We start from the raw sequence: 13,812 nt of genomic DNA, 5'->3' as shown, positions 1-13,812 counted from the left end.
CAAACAATAAAGTTATGAAAAACTTTTATACTTTATTTCGTACACAACATTAATGTTGATGAGAATAACCCTTTCGTAGTATTAATGCTGATTAAAATATATTTGGCTCTTAAAGTATTTTTATATATCCAAAGGTGTAGAGAAATGATTACTCTTGAGTTCTTAACATCCTAGGTTAAGGGTATTAGAGATAACATCGCGACCCAACATAAAGTCAATAAAGACCATTGTCTATATGATTTTAAATTCAAGGATGTTGAGTATGATATCTTTCCAAACTCAAATATAATTGGACTTAGTGCATAATCAAGTCCAAGAGAATTGATTTTGACATCTTATCGGACTCACAAACATATGGGTTCAACACATAGTTGAGCAAAAAAATGTTGGGTATGATATTTTGCCAAACACACGAGCATTTAGATTCAGTGTGTAGCCAAGCCCAATGAAGTTTTCAAATCCACAACCGCTTGGGTTTATTACATAGCTGAACCCAGGGGTATTGGATATGATATTTTACTAGACACATGAGCGTTTGAATTCAGCGCATACTAGTCGAGTTCAATAGAGTTGTTAAACCCATAACTGTTTGGGCTTACCACGTAACTAAGCTCAAGAATATTGGGTCTAACATCTTACCAGATATACAAATATTTGGTTTTAGTGTATAGCCGAGTCTAATGAGGGTTAGTCTAGTATTTTACCAGACGCACAAATATTTAGGCTTACATGCTACTACACCCACTAATATTATATTCCCATCTTATTTTTGACCTTCTTCTATTCATGGGACTTTCAACCAAGTGAGTTGTATAAAAAATGTTGATGCATTAGTACTGTTCCCTGGCTTTCCTATGTTTGAGCTGCTACAATTACAGATCTTTTATGCCAATCCAGTTGAAAAAGCATGTGTTCAATTCAATAATTAAACCATTCGATATCGTCCTCGTAAAAAGTGAAACAACAACAGATCGCACGAAAGCTTAACGTACACAATTTATTCGTCAAAGAAGTGATTTCTTACTGAGAAAACACGAGATTTCGTTCGAAACTGGCTCAGCTTTCTCCTGCTGAATAAAATGGTGGCCATCAATGACAACCACTTCAACGTTAGGTACAAACTCCTTGAATATTTCTCCATTAATGCAGTCCTTTGTCCCAAAAGAGACAAACCCCACGTCTTTGTCACCAACTATGAATTTTGTGGGCACAGCGATTTTAACTCCCTGCCATGGTCCAAGAAGCTCCCAGTCCCTTCATAAAAAAGGCATACGTTATACATTCCGTGAATATATTTTCTTATAAATTTTCTAATTCCAGAAGTAAATGATATGTTCCTAGTCGGATCAGAAAGGTGGATTGGTCTTAGCATACGTATGCAAACACGTCCAACTGAAAGATACCATCTAATCCATAAATAAAAATGAAAAGACCAAAAACTAGAACTAGCTAGTAATGCTTTCTTTCTTCTTCTTCTTCAAACAATTTGGTAGGTTTGAGTTCTTTGGAACGTGGACGGAAGGGAACGCCTAAGCTGACAAGTGCCCTCCCCGGCCTGAAGAGGCAAAGGTGGCCTGCCACTTCTGCACCCCAGTCATGGCCTACCACAAATGCCTGTTCAGGACCATGTACAATATTGCACAACGAGACATCAGTTTATTTCATAAAACACGAGTTCTTATCACAGTAATTAAGTCAAAAAATAAAAAATAAAATCGACAGCCTAAAAAATTCTTTCCCCGGTCCTCTCCTAGCTCATTGAGAAGGCCAATCAAGTCTCCAACGATATGGAGAATTAATGGTATACGAAGATGGATCCTGCGGACAGTCTGAGACTCCATACCGTCGCAGGTCTGGTGCGACGACATGGTAACCATGTGCAGCCAGCAGCCAGGTGATTAATTTGGTGAGTCCATGAGGACCACAGTTCGGGGAGGCAATGAATGAGAAGAACAAGTGGTCCTTGCCCTTTTTCTGCTTCGTGCATTGATATTCCATTAACATGGATTTTTCTCGATCGTGATTTTTTTTCTTTCTAAGTTCTGTTCGATATCATTGATTTTTCTTCCTTCTTTGAATAGGACTTGCTACATTACTGAGAGATTGTGAACTTTCAGTGTCGGTTGGTTTGGTCTTCCGCAGAAGATTCAACGCTAGTGACATACACAAGCAGAGAATTCAAAGCTAGTGACATCTCTAGAAAACTCAATCTGAAAATGAAAATGGATTTTCTTTGTTTATGGTGCATGATTACGCCTGCAAATAGATAGTTAACATCCTTTGGCACAAAAAGAAGAGAACAGGGGATAAGATCGCAAGGAATCCGGAATTTGAGGTTCAAAAACAATATCGTGTTTCTTTTGCTTAGAAATTTATGATTTTCGAGTATGTGCGAAGTATTGCGTTTTTTTGGTATTTTAAAATCTCATATTTTTTTTTCTTATTGGAAAAATCCCAAAGGACAGATTTTTTGAATTTAGAGATTAGAAGTTGCAGTTTCAAATTGCAACCTTTATGAATTTATGAATTTGAATACCTTATTGGTTTGAATGAGCAAATAACATAGGCCAGATCAAAGCCTTGGACCTAAGATCCAACCCAGCCCAATAAAGCCCATAATTACTTATTCTCACGCCCTTAAGCAGCCCAAAACCCAACTGAGTACAAATAACAGCCGAGATTTTAGGTTCCACCATACTTGCTTTTCTCCAACGTTTTGTGTTTGTGATTTTTTTTATTTTTTTGATTTATGAAGGGTTGCCAGGACTGTAGTATTTGGTGGCCCTCTTAATGGTGCTCTGGCAGAAGATGTTCATCAAAGTGCCAAAGAGACTGGCACTGTGTGCTCTGTAACTTACCCCATTCCCAAGGAAAAGCTGTGAAAACATGGTAAGGGTTTTCTGTGACTAACTGATCCTTTGGGGTGTGTGGGCATGGGAATGGATAGTGGAAGTTTCCAGATTTTAACATGATAAGATGCTGTAAGCTGTTGCTAACTTTGTTTGAATTCCTTTTTTGCATGCACATACCTCATGTATAGTGTAAATTTTGTGCAAATCATAACTATGTGGTGGCTCTCTACCAAATACTGATCTAGGTTTCCTAATTCCAATCGGAAACAACCAAGTTGAAGCTTTTGACCCCCCCTCCCCTCCTTTTTTTTTGGTGTGTGGTGGTGGGAAGCAGGAGCCTTGGCTAATTGAATTTATCTTCAGAATTTGTTTTACTATTTTGTATTTGGTAGGCAGATGATGAGTTGATGTGAACCCAACAATCATATCATGATGCAAGTTTTCCTTTAAATAAATAGGATGCGTTCTGATTCAATCTCTTCCATCTTAAAGCTAGGACATCAAGCTCCGTGACCATACATGTGGCCTTCGTAATTCAACTCAACCGTAACTTATAGAGCTGTGATGATAATTTTGAAAAACAAATTGACAAAAAACTTGCCTTTACTTTCTTGCATATTTGCTTGCTGCTTGAAAACATTTATATTAAATGCTATGATATTATTACTGCAAGAGTGATTTACAGTGTCAGCAGAGTGGGGCTCTGTTTATTCTTGCATGCTATTTAAATACCTCTGACACATGTTATGGTCCTCTTGCTTGTTCACTTGCCATTTACTTATGGAGTTAGGGATTTTATCTTATTTGAATACAGACATGTAGTTGATTATTTCCAGTTTGGAAACTGTAAACCTATAGGTCCAGAAACTTAAGGGATTTTAGTTTGCCCTGTTTTGATGATAAAAAGGCTGCTGCAGAAGATGGTAAATGGGTGTTTAACTGTGTTGCGATTTCTTACAGGACCTTGACATTTACTCAAGTCTGTAAGGTTTAGTGAAGCTTTTAAGTGCTTGTACAGAACATCAGAATGAAAGAGGCAGTAGCAGTGAGGATTTGGATGACGATGAAGATGACGAAGATGATACAGAGGTTATTTGGATGATGGTTATTGAGGAAACTCCAGCTGCTGAAGGCATTTTAACTAGCGATATGGCTACGAGGAACAGGTAATTTCCTTCCCCTGTTTTTTTTTATTTTTTCCATTTCTTTGTGTTTGGAAATGAAGATGGAAAATGTATGGTGCATGCATGTAGTCTATTAGTTTATATTTGAAAGGTTGGCCAGTGTTTGTTCCAGGCAGTATTGGTAGAGATGGTTCTCTCTCAACTCATGCAGCATCCCCAGAAATGAGAAGCTATACAAGGATAGTGCCTTTGATTTTTGGTTCCTGTCCCTGAAAAGAGGATGTATCTTTCAGATACATTATGATGATGCTTTTCAACATTTGAATTGATATTTGTGCTGCTTTTGTACAAGTTTACTATCTTCCCATATCTCATAATGTTTTTGAGCTTTGCAGGTTGCAGGAAGAGAAGATGACTAAGCTTCAATCTCCAAATTTTCATGTTGTATACAATTTACCAAAGTCAATGACCGAGAAACAACTGAAGAAGCTTTTCATTGATGCTGTTACCTCACGCGCTACAGAGCAAAAGCCTGTCACTCAACAGGTTAGCTACAATTCTTTATAGTTATTTTGGATTCTTTTCTTCTTTTTTTTTTCTCTATATAGAATTATGGTTATATCCTGAGATAACTACCTTACTTTCATACTGCTGATGCAGATAAAATTTTTAAAGAGTATAAAGAAGGGAAAGGTTGTGATCATTCATGGGGAGTTGCTTTTGTTGAGTTAACCGTGCATCAGCATGTGCTGGTTGCCCCGAGGGTTCCTAATAATCCTGGTAAGGCATTTCATTGTCTTGTTATCTCCTATTAATATCTTGTCAGAAAATCTGTTCCTAACAACAATGCTATGTTTACCTACTTGTAGAAACTTTTGGTCCTGAACATGGCCTGATAAGTCTCTTTTGCTCTTGATAATGTTCAAATTTTGAAGCTACGAAAAGCTAAGCTTTGAGCTCAGCAGCTGGAAACCCATAAAAGTTCTCAAGATATGCAGGAAAACGATGAGTCACAGACATCAAATGTCATTCCAAGCCAAAAGCAGATGTCCAGAAAAGGGAAATCCAGAGTTGAGAATAGAGCAGTGAAGGACACTCGAAATCAAATAGAATTGATGAAGTGAAAAATAAGGATTCTGACAGAAAATTCTTGAAAGTAAGTGGTACTAAAAAGCATACTTCTGACAAACCTGAAGGTGAAATTTCGGAGAAAAGAAAAGGGCTCAAAAAGAATTAAGACTCTGTGGGACAGGACGTGGTAGATAAACCTGACATGCTGATCGAACAATACAAATTGAAATTCTCCAAGCATACTTCTGACAAACCTTAAGGTGAAAAGCAAGCCAATAGACAGCTTAAAAGATGGTTCCGATTATGATTTCCTTTTAGTGGGTTTTTGTAGCATTTAATGGTGGATTCTTTCGTAGAAGAGTTGCGGTAATTGATTTTAATGCAATTGCTTGACATTTTTGTACTCTCAAATCTGACAGTTTTGGTTAACCTGTAATCCCGCATATGTGTTGTAGAAATATGTTGAATTCGCTGTTCCTTCAGCAAGAACGGTTCTTAGCCGATCGATGTAATTCAGTATTATAATACAAGATTAATTGGCAGGAAGCATTTTTTACTTGAAAATTGCCCAAAGAGTCTCCAAGCAAGCCTCCTGCACCTGCCAAACCTAGAGTTCCTTTGCTCGCACCATCCGTACCTAACATTGTCCAACCTTCCAATGGGGGAACCCACCTGATATATTTAACTTTCTCTCTCTTTCGTTCTTTTAGGTTTTAATGGATATTCTCCACTACTGTCTTCAATGGAGTTTTGAGTATCATCAATGTTCGGGCTGGAACCTTCCCCTTCAATCTTATCAATGCATCGTTTGGAGTTTACTTTGATTAAGAAATAAAGCAATAATTCACAAATAGACCTGCCTTGCCAATCAATTCACAAATAGATATTTCATTGCCGTCCAAAAATTAATGTAACAATCCACAGTATTAGCGTTCACTAAAGCTATTTTGAGTCTTTGACAGGAGAACTCTTTTTCTATGATAAAAGCTAGGCAGCTGGCCACGACAAAAGTAAAGGAATCAAGTTGTAATTTTCCAAGTGCCAATTAAGGAGGAAATGATGGGAGAGAGAGAGAGAGAGAGAGCACTTTACTGTATCCCGGTTCTTTTCTTTAAAGGGGTGGCAATGCTAAATGATGGGCCATGGTGCCATTTTCTTGTGCGTGCTTTTGATCTCCATGTTGCTATGGTGTAACCTAAGTGCATAACTGGCATGATGGCACAGAGCATGTCTAGTGGGAGATGGCCAAGAACAAAAACACGTACTTGAAAACCACTCCACTGCTGATATAATAGGGTTTATTTCCATTGATTGATATACAAGGTACTAAATTATAAATCAATGGGACCCCTCGCATGGGCATATATTTCAAAAAGGCGCTCATTTGGATTGAATCCGATGTACTGCTTTCACTGCATCTATTCATTCATTTGACTCTGATGGGCCTTCTTTTTTCCATTCCTGCAGCACCGATAGGCTCTCGTCAACCGACATAAAATTATTGATTTTTTGTAGTTTTTCTAATCCAGATTTTAGTATATATTTTGCAAGATCAAGGATTGTTTGTGATAAGAAGAAATTCAAAATCAAGTAGAGGATAACGTGCTGAGGTTGGCACACAACACGTATATGGGGTTGGTTACCAGAGCTGTTAGCATATGACCCATGCATGTCCTTTTCCTGTTCTTTGTTCTTATCATTACATTGCATGTATTTCTTAAAAGTAGTGGCTCTCATTTGGATTGGATCATCAAAAGACGGCAAAATTCTCGCAAACGCAGATACTAAATAATTTTGTTTTCGGGCCAAATACTCTTACCTTATTTTATTGCAATTTGTGTTGTTGGTTTAGGTTTAATGTTCAGTACAAGCATTCTTATGCTTCGTTTTTGTACTCCCTCCCTCCCTCCTTTACAAAGGAAATGTGGGATATTTTGAGACTGCCCCTCGTTCTGCTTTGCATAAAATATTACCACCAGTCCTTTACACCTCTAATTTTTCTACAGGGGTGGAGGCCGTGCTTTTGAGTGGTTGCCCTGTGTTTACCCTTTTGAACCAACAATCTTCCTTTACAATCATGTAATATTAGGTAAATTGTTTTTTAGACCCTATAGATTAAGCAATGCTCCACTTCTACCCTGATAGATTAAAATTCTACGAAGTTAAACCCTATAATCCCCCAAAAGTTTTAAACTCTAATGCATCGCTTCTGTGTGAAATTGCTCGCTTAATGCTCTCCTTTTTCCTACCTTTTCTTTCATGTCTCGGCGTTATTTGCCATTGGCTATTTAACAACAAAGGGCCAAGATTTGAACTGCTTGGAAATTCTGAGGCTGGTATCGGGAAATTTTAAACAACAGAGGCAGAAGTGGAACATTGCAGTGGTTAGAATGTACTTTATCTTCATATTATTTGTAGTAAAATACTTCAAGACAAAAGTACCATTGTGTAGCTGCGGATTGGTAGTCCAATAACCACTTTCTTTTTCTTTTCAATTTCTATTCTTTCTTTTCCCACATTTTATACTTCTTTTATCGACTTCCCAGGCTCCCTTGTCTCTCTTTCTCAATCTCAGAAGAGAAAATGGCAGCCAACTCAACTACCAAGTGGTTGTTTTCTGTCTCTGTAGTTTTGTTAACAAGTCTCCAGTTGATACAGTGCAATGTTACTTACGACAAGAAGGCACTTATTATCAACGGGCAGAGGAAGATTCTCTTCTCTGGTTCTATTCACTATCCTAGAAGCACCCCTGAGGTTTTCTATTTCCCATACTCAATAACCATTCTCGCATTTTTGCCAAGAAAATACTGTTTCCATGTTAAGGATTTTATTAGAATTTTGGCTGATGTGTAGTTCTATGTATGTGTCCATGAAATGCAGATGTGGGAAGGTCTTATACAGAAGGCTAAAGATGGTGGTTTGGATGTTATAGACACTTATGTCTTTTGGAACCTTCACGAGCCTTCTCCTGGCAATGTGCTTTGCTCCTTAAAACTCTGTTTCCTCTGTTTTCTCGTAGTTGTTCTTGCATTTTCTGTTATCACATTGATTATTTCTGTAATATTTTTTTTCTAGTATAATTTTGACGGGAGATATGATTTGGTTCGGTTCATCAAGTTGGTCCATGAAGCTGGACTTTACGTGCATCTTCGGATTGGACCATATATATGTGCAGAATGGAACTTTGGGTAATAGTAGAGATAGTTTTTCCTTTATGTGCTTCAAGATTTGAGGTTCTTTACCAATCTTTTGTCTCATTATTTTAGAGGGTTTCCTGTCTGGTTGAAGTATGTTCCAGGGATAAGCTTTAGGACAGACAATGAGCCTTTCAAGGTCTCTCTCTATCTGAACATCTATTGCCATTTTGCAAGAATCCAAATGGCTATGTGAACTTGGTTGTTACTGTCTTATCATCTTGATTTTGCAGTCGGCAATGCAAAAATTCACCCAAAAAATTGTTCAAATGATGAAAGATGAAAATCTTTTTCAGTCTCAAGGTGGCCCAATAATCCTCTCTCAGGTATGGTTTTCAGTTTTTCTTCGATTATCTTGCTCTATAATTCAGGCTTTCAAGAGAGCTATAAATCACATAGATCTCCAACTTCATATTCATTAAATTTACTCTTTCTTATACTCATAGATTTCTTTAGTGCAGATTGAGAATGAGTATGAGCCTGAAAGCAAGGCATTTGGATCTCCTGGTCATGCATATATGACTTGGGCTGCACATATGGCTATTTCGATGGATACCGGGGTTCCATGGGTTATGTGCAAGGAGTTTGATGCCCCAGACCCAGTGGTAAGAAAACTAGTATATTTCCTCTAAATTTATTTCATGTTGATGGATTGGCTGTTGAAGTCCTTCATTGAATGACAACATTTGATATCAACAAGTGACGAAATTTATTTTGTTGCGAGGAATTAAGACAGAACCCTTAATCTTAATGTAAGTGTCATTTCTGCTTTAACAATGAGGGTCTTAAACCATGTTAGTAAATCTTATCAACAGATAAACACCTGCAATGGTTTTTACTGTGACTATTTCTCTCCAAATAAACCTTACAAACCCACAATGTGGACTGAGGCATGGACTGGCTGGTAAGTTTCATGCTTATCATCGGTCCTTAAAAGTGTTCTGTGGGATGCATACTTTTATTTGCTTTTGGTATTTTGTATAGGTTCACAGACTTTGGTGGTCCAAACCACCAGCGCCCGGCTGAGGATTTAGCATTTGCAGTTGCTCGGTTCATTCAGAAGGGAGGCTCTTTGGTTAACTACTACATGGTTAGTCTGCCAACTTAACCATTACATTCGATGCTAAAATCCCATTAACAAACTTACACAATTCTTTTTATTACAAGAAGCAAATGCATTTACTTTCTCTTGTCCTCCAGTCCTCAAAGAAAAAGCAGAACAGCTTCCTTTAAGGATAAGGAAAATTCTGAACTTTGCATCTGATAAAGGTTCTAAATAAAGTTTTTCTGCTTTTCATAAATTTTCGGCTGTCAAAAGAAACATTACATCTTGTGATTAACAGATTATGGTCTTCCGATAAGGCATAAGCTGGTTTTCTCATTTGACACGCTACTCCGAATTGTATCACGCTCTAAACAATGTAAATATCATTATGATCAAGATAATTATTTTTGCAGTACCATGGAGGAACCAACTTTGGAAGAACTTCTGGAGGCCCTTTCATCACTACAAGCTATGACTATGATGCGCCGATCGATGAATATGGTGACAAATTTGAGCTCATCCTGTGATTTAATCAACTAGCCTGTTTTTGATATTTCACTAACTCATGGCAGCTCCATACTAATTCAATAGGATTGATCAGGCAACCTAAGTATGGCCACTTAAAGGAGCTACATAAGGCTATTAAATTATGTGAAAAAGCTTTGCTCGCTGCTGATTCTACTGTCACATCCCTGGGAAGTTATGAGCAGGTTTGTAATGTAAACTCTACGGAGGATGTGAGAGAAATAAATTCACCAGCACATGGATACTGTTGTGTAGTTTATATATGCAAACCCTTCTTGATGCAATATAACATTTTTCAGGCACATGTATTCTCTTCTTATTCTGGAGGCTGTGCAGCTTTCCTATCAAACTACAACACGAAGCAAGCTGCAAGGGTAAAATTCAATAACATCCAGTACAGCCTGCCACCTTGGTCTATCAGCATCCTTCCAGATTGCAAAAATGTTGTTTTCAACACTGCCCAAGTGAGTGAAAGGAAACAATAAGGCTTTCTTCCAATTCACCGTACTTTGTAAATCTTTCACTGGTTTTTTTTTATTTACTATGCAATCATTTTACTGCAATTCATCCTGTATCATGGCTTAATTGAATACATGCAATCCCTACCATCATGATGAGATACATTACTTGGTATGATTTCAGCAAAAACAGAATAAACTTTTCGCAAGATATTGTGAAAAACGAACCATATAATACCCCTCAATTTGCAGGTTGGAGTTCAAACATCCCAAGTGCATATGTTGCCTACAGATTCTGAATTGCTCTCATGGGAAACCTTCAACGAAGACATATCATCAGTGGATGATGATAAAATGATCACAGTTGCTGGCCTGTTGGAACAATTAAATATAACCAGAGATACAAGTGACTACCTGTGGTACACAACGAGGTGAATTTTAGTTAATTTTGCCTTTTTTTGTTCCCTTGACAACAAATAAAAAGTAACTACTCGCAATCAAAATTTCTGATTCCATGGTGATTCTAGTGTTCATATAAGTTCATCGGAATCATTTCTACGTGGAGGCCGACTTCCCGTTCTGACAGTGCAGTCAGCAGGCCATGCATTGCATGTTTTTATCAATGGAGAACTTTCAGGTAAAGTGTTGAATTTTACATGCACCAAGTAGTGTTGGATTATTCGATGCAAGGCTATTATTTCTTCAGAACGAAACACCATGAAAGATAAGATAAACTGTATCTCTAACTATGGCAGGATCTGCACATGGGACTAGGGAGCAAAGGAGATTCACATTTACAGAAGATGTGAAATTCCATGCTGGGAAAAATAGAGTTTCACTGCTCAGTGTGGCCGTTGGATTGCCGGTAAGTTCTCCAATCCCCACACAGAAGACTTGGGTGGGGTATGAGATGGGGGCAGGACAAGACACGACAAGTTATACTTGTCTAACTTAAAATGGTGCATGGAGCACGGACATGGTCACAGGGAACAAGACAAGAAGTATCCCACATACAATCTTGTTCTGTCTCATCTGCAAGCCAAATATGCCACTAAACAGGGGCGAAGCTGGAACTAGGGAAAAAATTAAAATACCTTTTCAATAGATAGTATTACATAACTAGTATTACTTTACTATATAATACTGGATATAAACAAAATTACAAAGTCAAAATTGAATTGTAAAAATAGTCTATTTTGATAATCCCCTGTACAATTATTCTAAACAAATTGCTTTTTAGTAGATTTGTGGTGGAATAATGAGAAAGCTTCAAAAACTACGGGGGCAAATTGTATAGTAAGGAGGGAGGGGGGGGGGGGGGGGACTGAAAATCTTAAAACTATCAAAGACTATTATGAATTTGTTTGAAAGAAAAGAACAATATTTGTTTTCTGGACTGAGAAACAATAAATTTGGCATTTTGATTCTTATTATAAATCTGGCTCTTCTTTTGGACGTAATCTATGTCATGTCGTTGCCATCTTTAAATTATTACTCGGACTGTTTTGAACTGATTTTCATGCTGCTGGTTGTTGAAGAATAATGGTCCCCGTTTTGAGACATGGAACACGGGAATCTTAGGGCCAGTTACTCTCCATGGCCTGGACGAAGGGCAAAGGGACTTGACCTGGCAGAAATGGTCGTACAAGGTTGTTCAGCTGTACACATTTGTGATTTATCTCTTGACCTTTTCTTTTGTCTCATTTTTTTTTGTTTCCTTTCCTTAGGTTGGGCTTAAAGGAGAAGATATGAATCTACGATCTCCGAAATCCGTTTCACTAGTTGATTGGATACAAGGGTCCTTGATGGTACGGAAACAACAACCATTGACATGGTACAAGGTATTACAGCATAAAATTTATGTCTCTTGACTCTTGCAGTTTATAGGTTGTTTTTGTTCTTGAGATAGATTTTTTTGGTTATGGTTTGAACAAAATAAATTTTAAAAAGGTATTTTAATTGTAGTTAGTTGAATTTAGATACGTGTTTGGTAAAAACTGTGATTAAAGCTAATATATATTAAAAAAGATGTGTAAAATATTTTAATAAAATATTTTAGCTTTATTATCATGAATGCTTACAAAATTCAGTTAAAAAGGAATGCAAACTGTTGCACAATAAATAAATTTTGAACTCAATTTTTTAATAAATTCTGAAACATAAAACTTAATTATTTTAAAAACCAAATATAGTATTGAGTTTAATTCACCACTTAACATGAAAGCTAGTGATTATGGCTAAAGCTGTTTTAACTTCTTATTGGGTTTGCAGGCCTATTTTAATTCACCAAAAGGAGATGATCCCCTGGCTTTGGACATGGGCAGTATGGGGAAGGGCCAAGTGTGGATCAATGGGCATAGCATCGGAAGATATTGGACTCTTTATGCTGAAGGAAATTGCAGTGGATGCAGCTATTCGGCTACATTCCGGCCTGCAAGGTGCCAACTGGGCTGTGGCCAACCAACTCAAAAATGGTAAAAGCTTCCTTCTACAGAGTAACTAGCACTATCAAGGGAAAAAACAGCTACTAAATTGACTTCGATTGTTGCACGTAATAGGCTGATGAAAATATCACTATAAGAGTATGTGTGCGTGGCTCTACTTTCTTGCTAAAACCCTTTTTACATTTTCAGGTACCATGTTCCGAGGTCATGGTTGAAGTCGACTCGAAATTTGTTGGTATTATTTGAAGAAATTGGAGGCGATGCGTCAAGAATTTCTCTTGTAAAACGATTGGTGGCAAGTCATTGATTCATAGCCATACCCTCGACAAAGAAAAACGCTTCTCCATGCTCTTATGAGTGCTTTCATGAGCCGTGACATACCACCCTAGCCTTCCTCCTACCATCCTTCGACACTATTTATATAGGATATCCTTTCTAGTGTACCTAGCTAGTTGTTAGGTGATGGCAAACCCCTTCGCTCATAAGTTATAAATAAAACTTGCAGTCCCTCGTCTTTTTCTGGAGTCCCTCGTCTTTTTCTGATGCTGGTTCTGGTTGACAGTAGTCCCGGGCCTTGGGGTCCGCCGTTACTTTTCAGTTTTCATCTTAGGTCGTTCAAGAACCACTACGGCAATTCACCTCTAACAAATGAACCAATACGGCAATGAATAGACCTAAAAGGTAAATGGTCCAGGTCTCCAGGCTACTCCAAGCCTAGCTTATTAGAAAAAACAAGAGAGTATAACTTAGTTAGCAAAGGTTAATGTGCAAAAGACTGCTTCTCCAAGAGATACTCGACTGATTACACAAAACATTCCATGCTGTGATTTGTGAGAGAACCCTGTTAAGATTTGAAACGTAATCCATTGTTAATCTTGCAAATGCAAGAATTTTTCAATAGCAAGTAATGTTTTTTTTTCCAAGCTCGATGGATGAATAACTGAAGAAGATAACACAAATTTATAAATGCTAAGCTATTTTATTAGGATTTGAATACAAGAAATAAAATGAAATTATAAATCTTGAATCTTAGTGACAAAGAATAACCCGTTGGCGACAACAAAAGAAGTTTATGAACTTAATTCTCATTGAAGGTCAT

At 37.5% G+C, this 13,812-nt stretch overlaps 2 protein-coding genes and 1 long non-coding RNA gene across 10 annotated transcripts; 2 read left to right on the top strand and 1 right to left on the bottom strand.

Moving 5' to 3' along the window:
• Positions 1–1,004: 1,004 nt before the first annotated feature.
• LOC133699427 (uncharacterized) lies at positions 1,005–1,868 on the bottom strand. The gene is made up of 3 exons (XM_062122668.1): positions 1,827–1,868; positions 1,484–1,614; positions 1,005–1,254 (listed from the first exon to the last, which is right to left on the bottom strand). The coding sequence occupies exons 1-3, from the start codon at positions 1,866–1,868 to the stop codon at positions 1,005–1,007; spliced, it is 423 nt and encodes a 140-aa protein (XP_061978652.1).
• Positions 1,869–2,693: 825 nt separating this feature from the next.
• LOC133698636 (uncharacterized) lies at positions 2,694–5,611 on the top strand. Of its 6 annotated transcripts, none has more exons than XR_009843172.1 (5): positions 2,694–2,889; positions 3,813–4,018; positions 4,149–4,522; positions 4,637–4,756; positions 4,846–5,611. It is a non-coding gene; the product is annotated as an uncharacterized LOC133698636 (long non-coding RNA). The 6 variants fall into 6 exon arrangements; XR_009843171.1 differs by having other exon boundaries at positions 4,137–4,522; XR_009843173.1 differs by having other exon boundaries at positions 2,696–2,889; positions 4,372–4,522; positions 4,912–5,611.
• Positions 5,612–6,819: 1,208 nt separating this feature from the next.
• LOC133699893 (beta-galactosidase 3-like) lies at positions 6,820–13,237 on the top strand. 3 transcript variants are annotated; one of them, XM_062123402.1, is made up of 20 exons: positions 6,820–7,136; positions 7,348–7,431; positions 7,594–7,801; positions 7,928–8,023; positions 8,123–8,235; positions 8,314–8,380; positions 8,475–8,567; positions 8,703–8,846; positions 9,057–9,145; positions 9,226–9,331; positions 9,700–9,787; positions 9,878–9,996; positions 10,111–10,275; positions 10,522–10,700; positions 10,797–10,906; positions 11,025–11,134; positions 11,808–11,918; positions 11,997–12,110; positions 12,541–12,743; positions 12,903–13,237. In XM_062123402.1, the coding sequence occupies exons 3-20, from the start codon at positions 7,631–7,633 to the stop codon at positions 13,018–13,020; spliced, it is 2,196 nt and encodes a 731-aa protein (XP_061979386.1). In that variant the 5' UTR covers positions 6,820–7,136; positions 7,348–7,431; positions 7,594–7,630; the 3' UTR covers positions 13,021–13,237. The 3 variants fall into 3 exon arrangements, with proteins under 3 accessions (XP_061979386.1, XP_061979388.1, XP_061979387.1); XM_062123404.1 differs by lacking the exon at positions 6,820–7,136 and having other exon boundaries at positions 7,421–7,439; XM_062123403.1 differs by lacking the exons at positions 6,820–7,136; positions 7,348–7,431 and adding an exon at positions 7,493–7,509.
• Positions 13,238–13,812: the final 575 nt, after the last annotated feature.

The sequence above is a fragment of the Populus nigra genome, chromosome 7, assembly GCF_951802175.1.
Source record: "Populus nigra chromosome 7, ddPopNigr1.1, whole genome shotgun sequence".
NCBI lineage: Eukaryota > Viridiplantae > Streptophyta > Magnoliopsida > Malpighiales > Salicaceae > Populus > Populus nigra.
The sequence above is the reverse complement of the archived record's forward strand: the minus strand, read 5'-3'. Positions and strand labels throughout refer to the sequence as shown.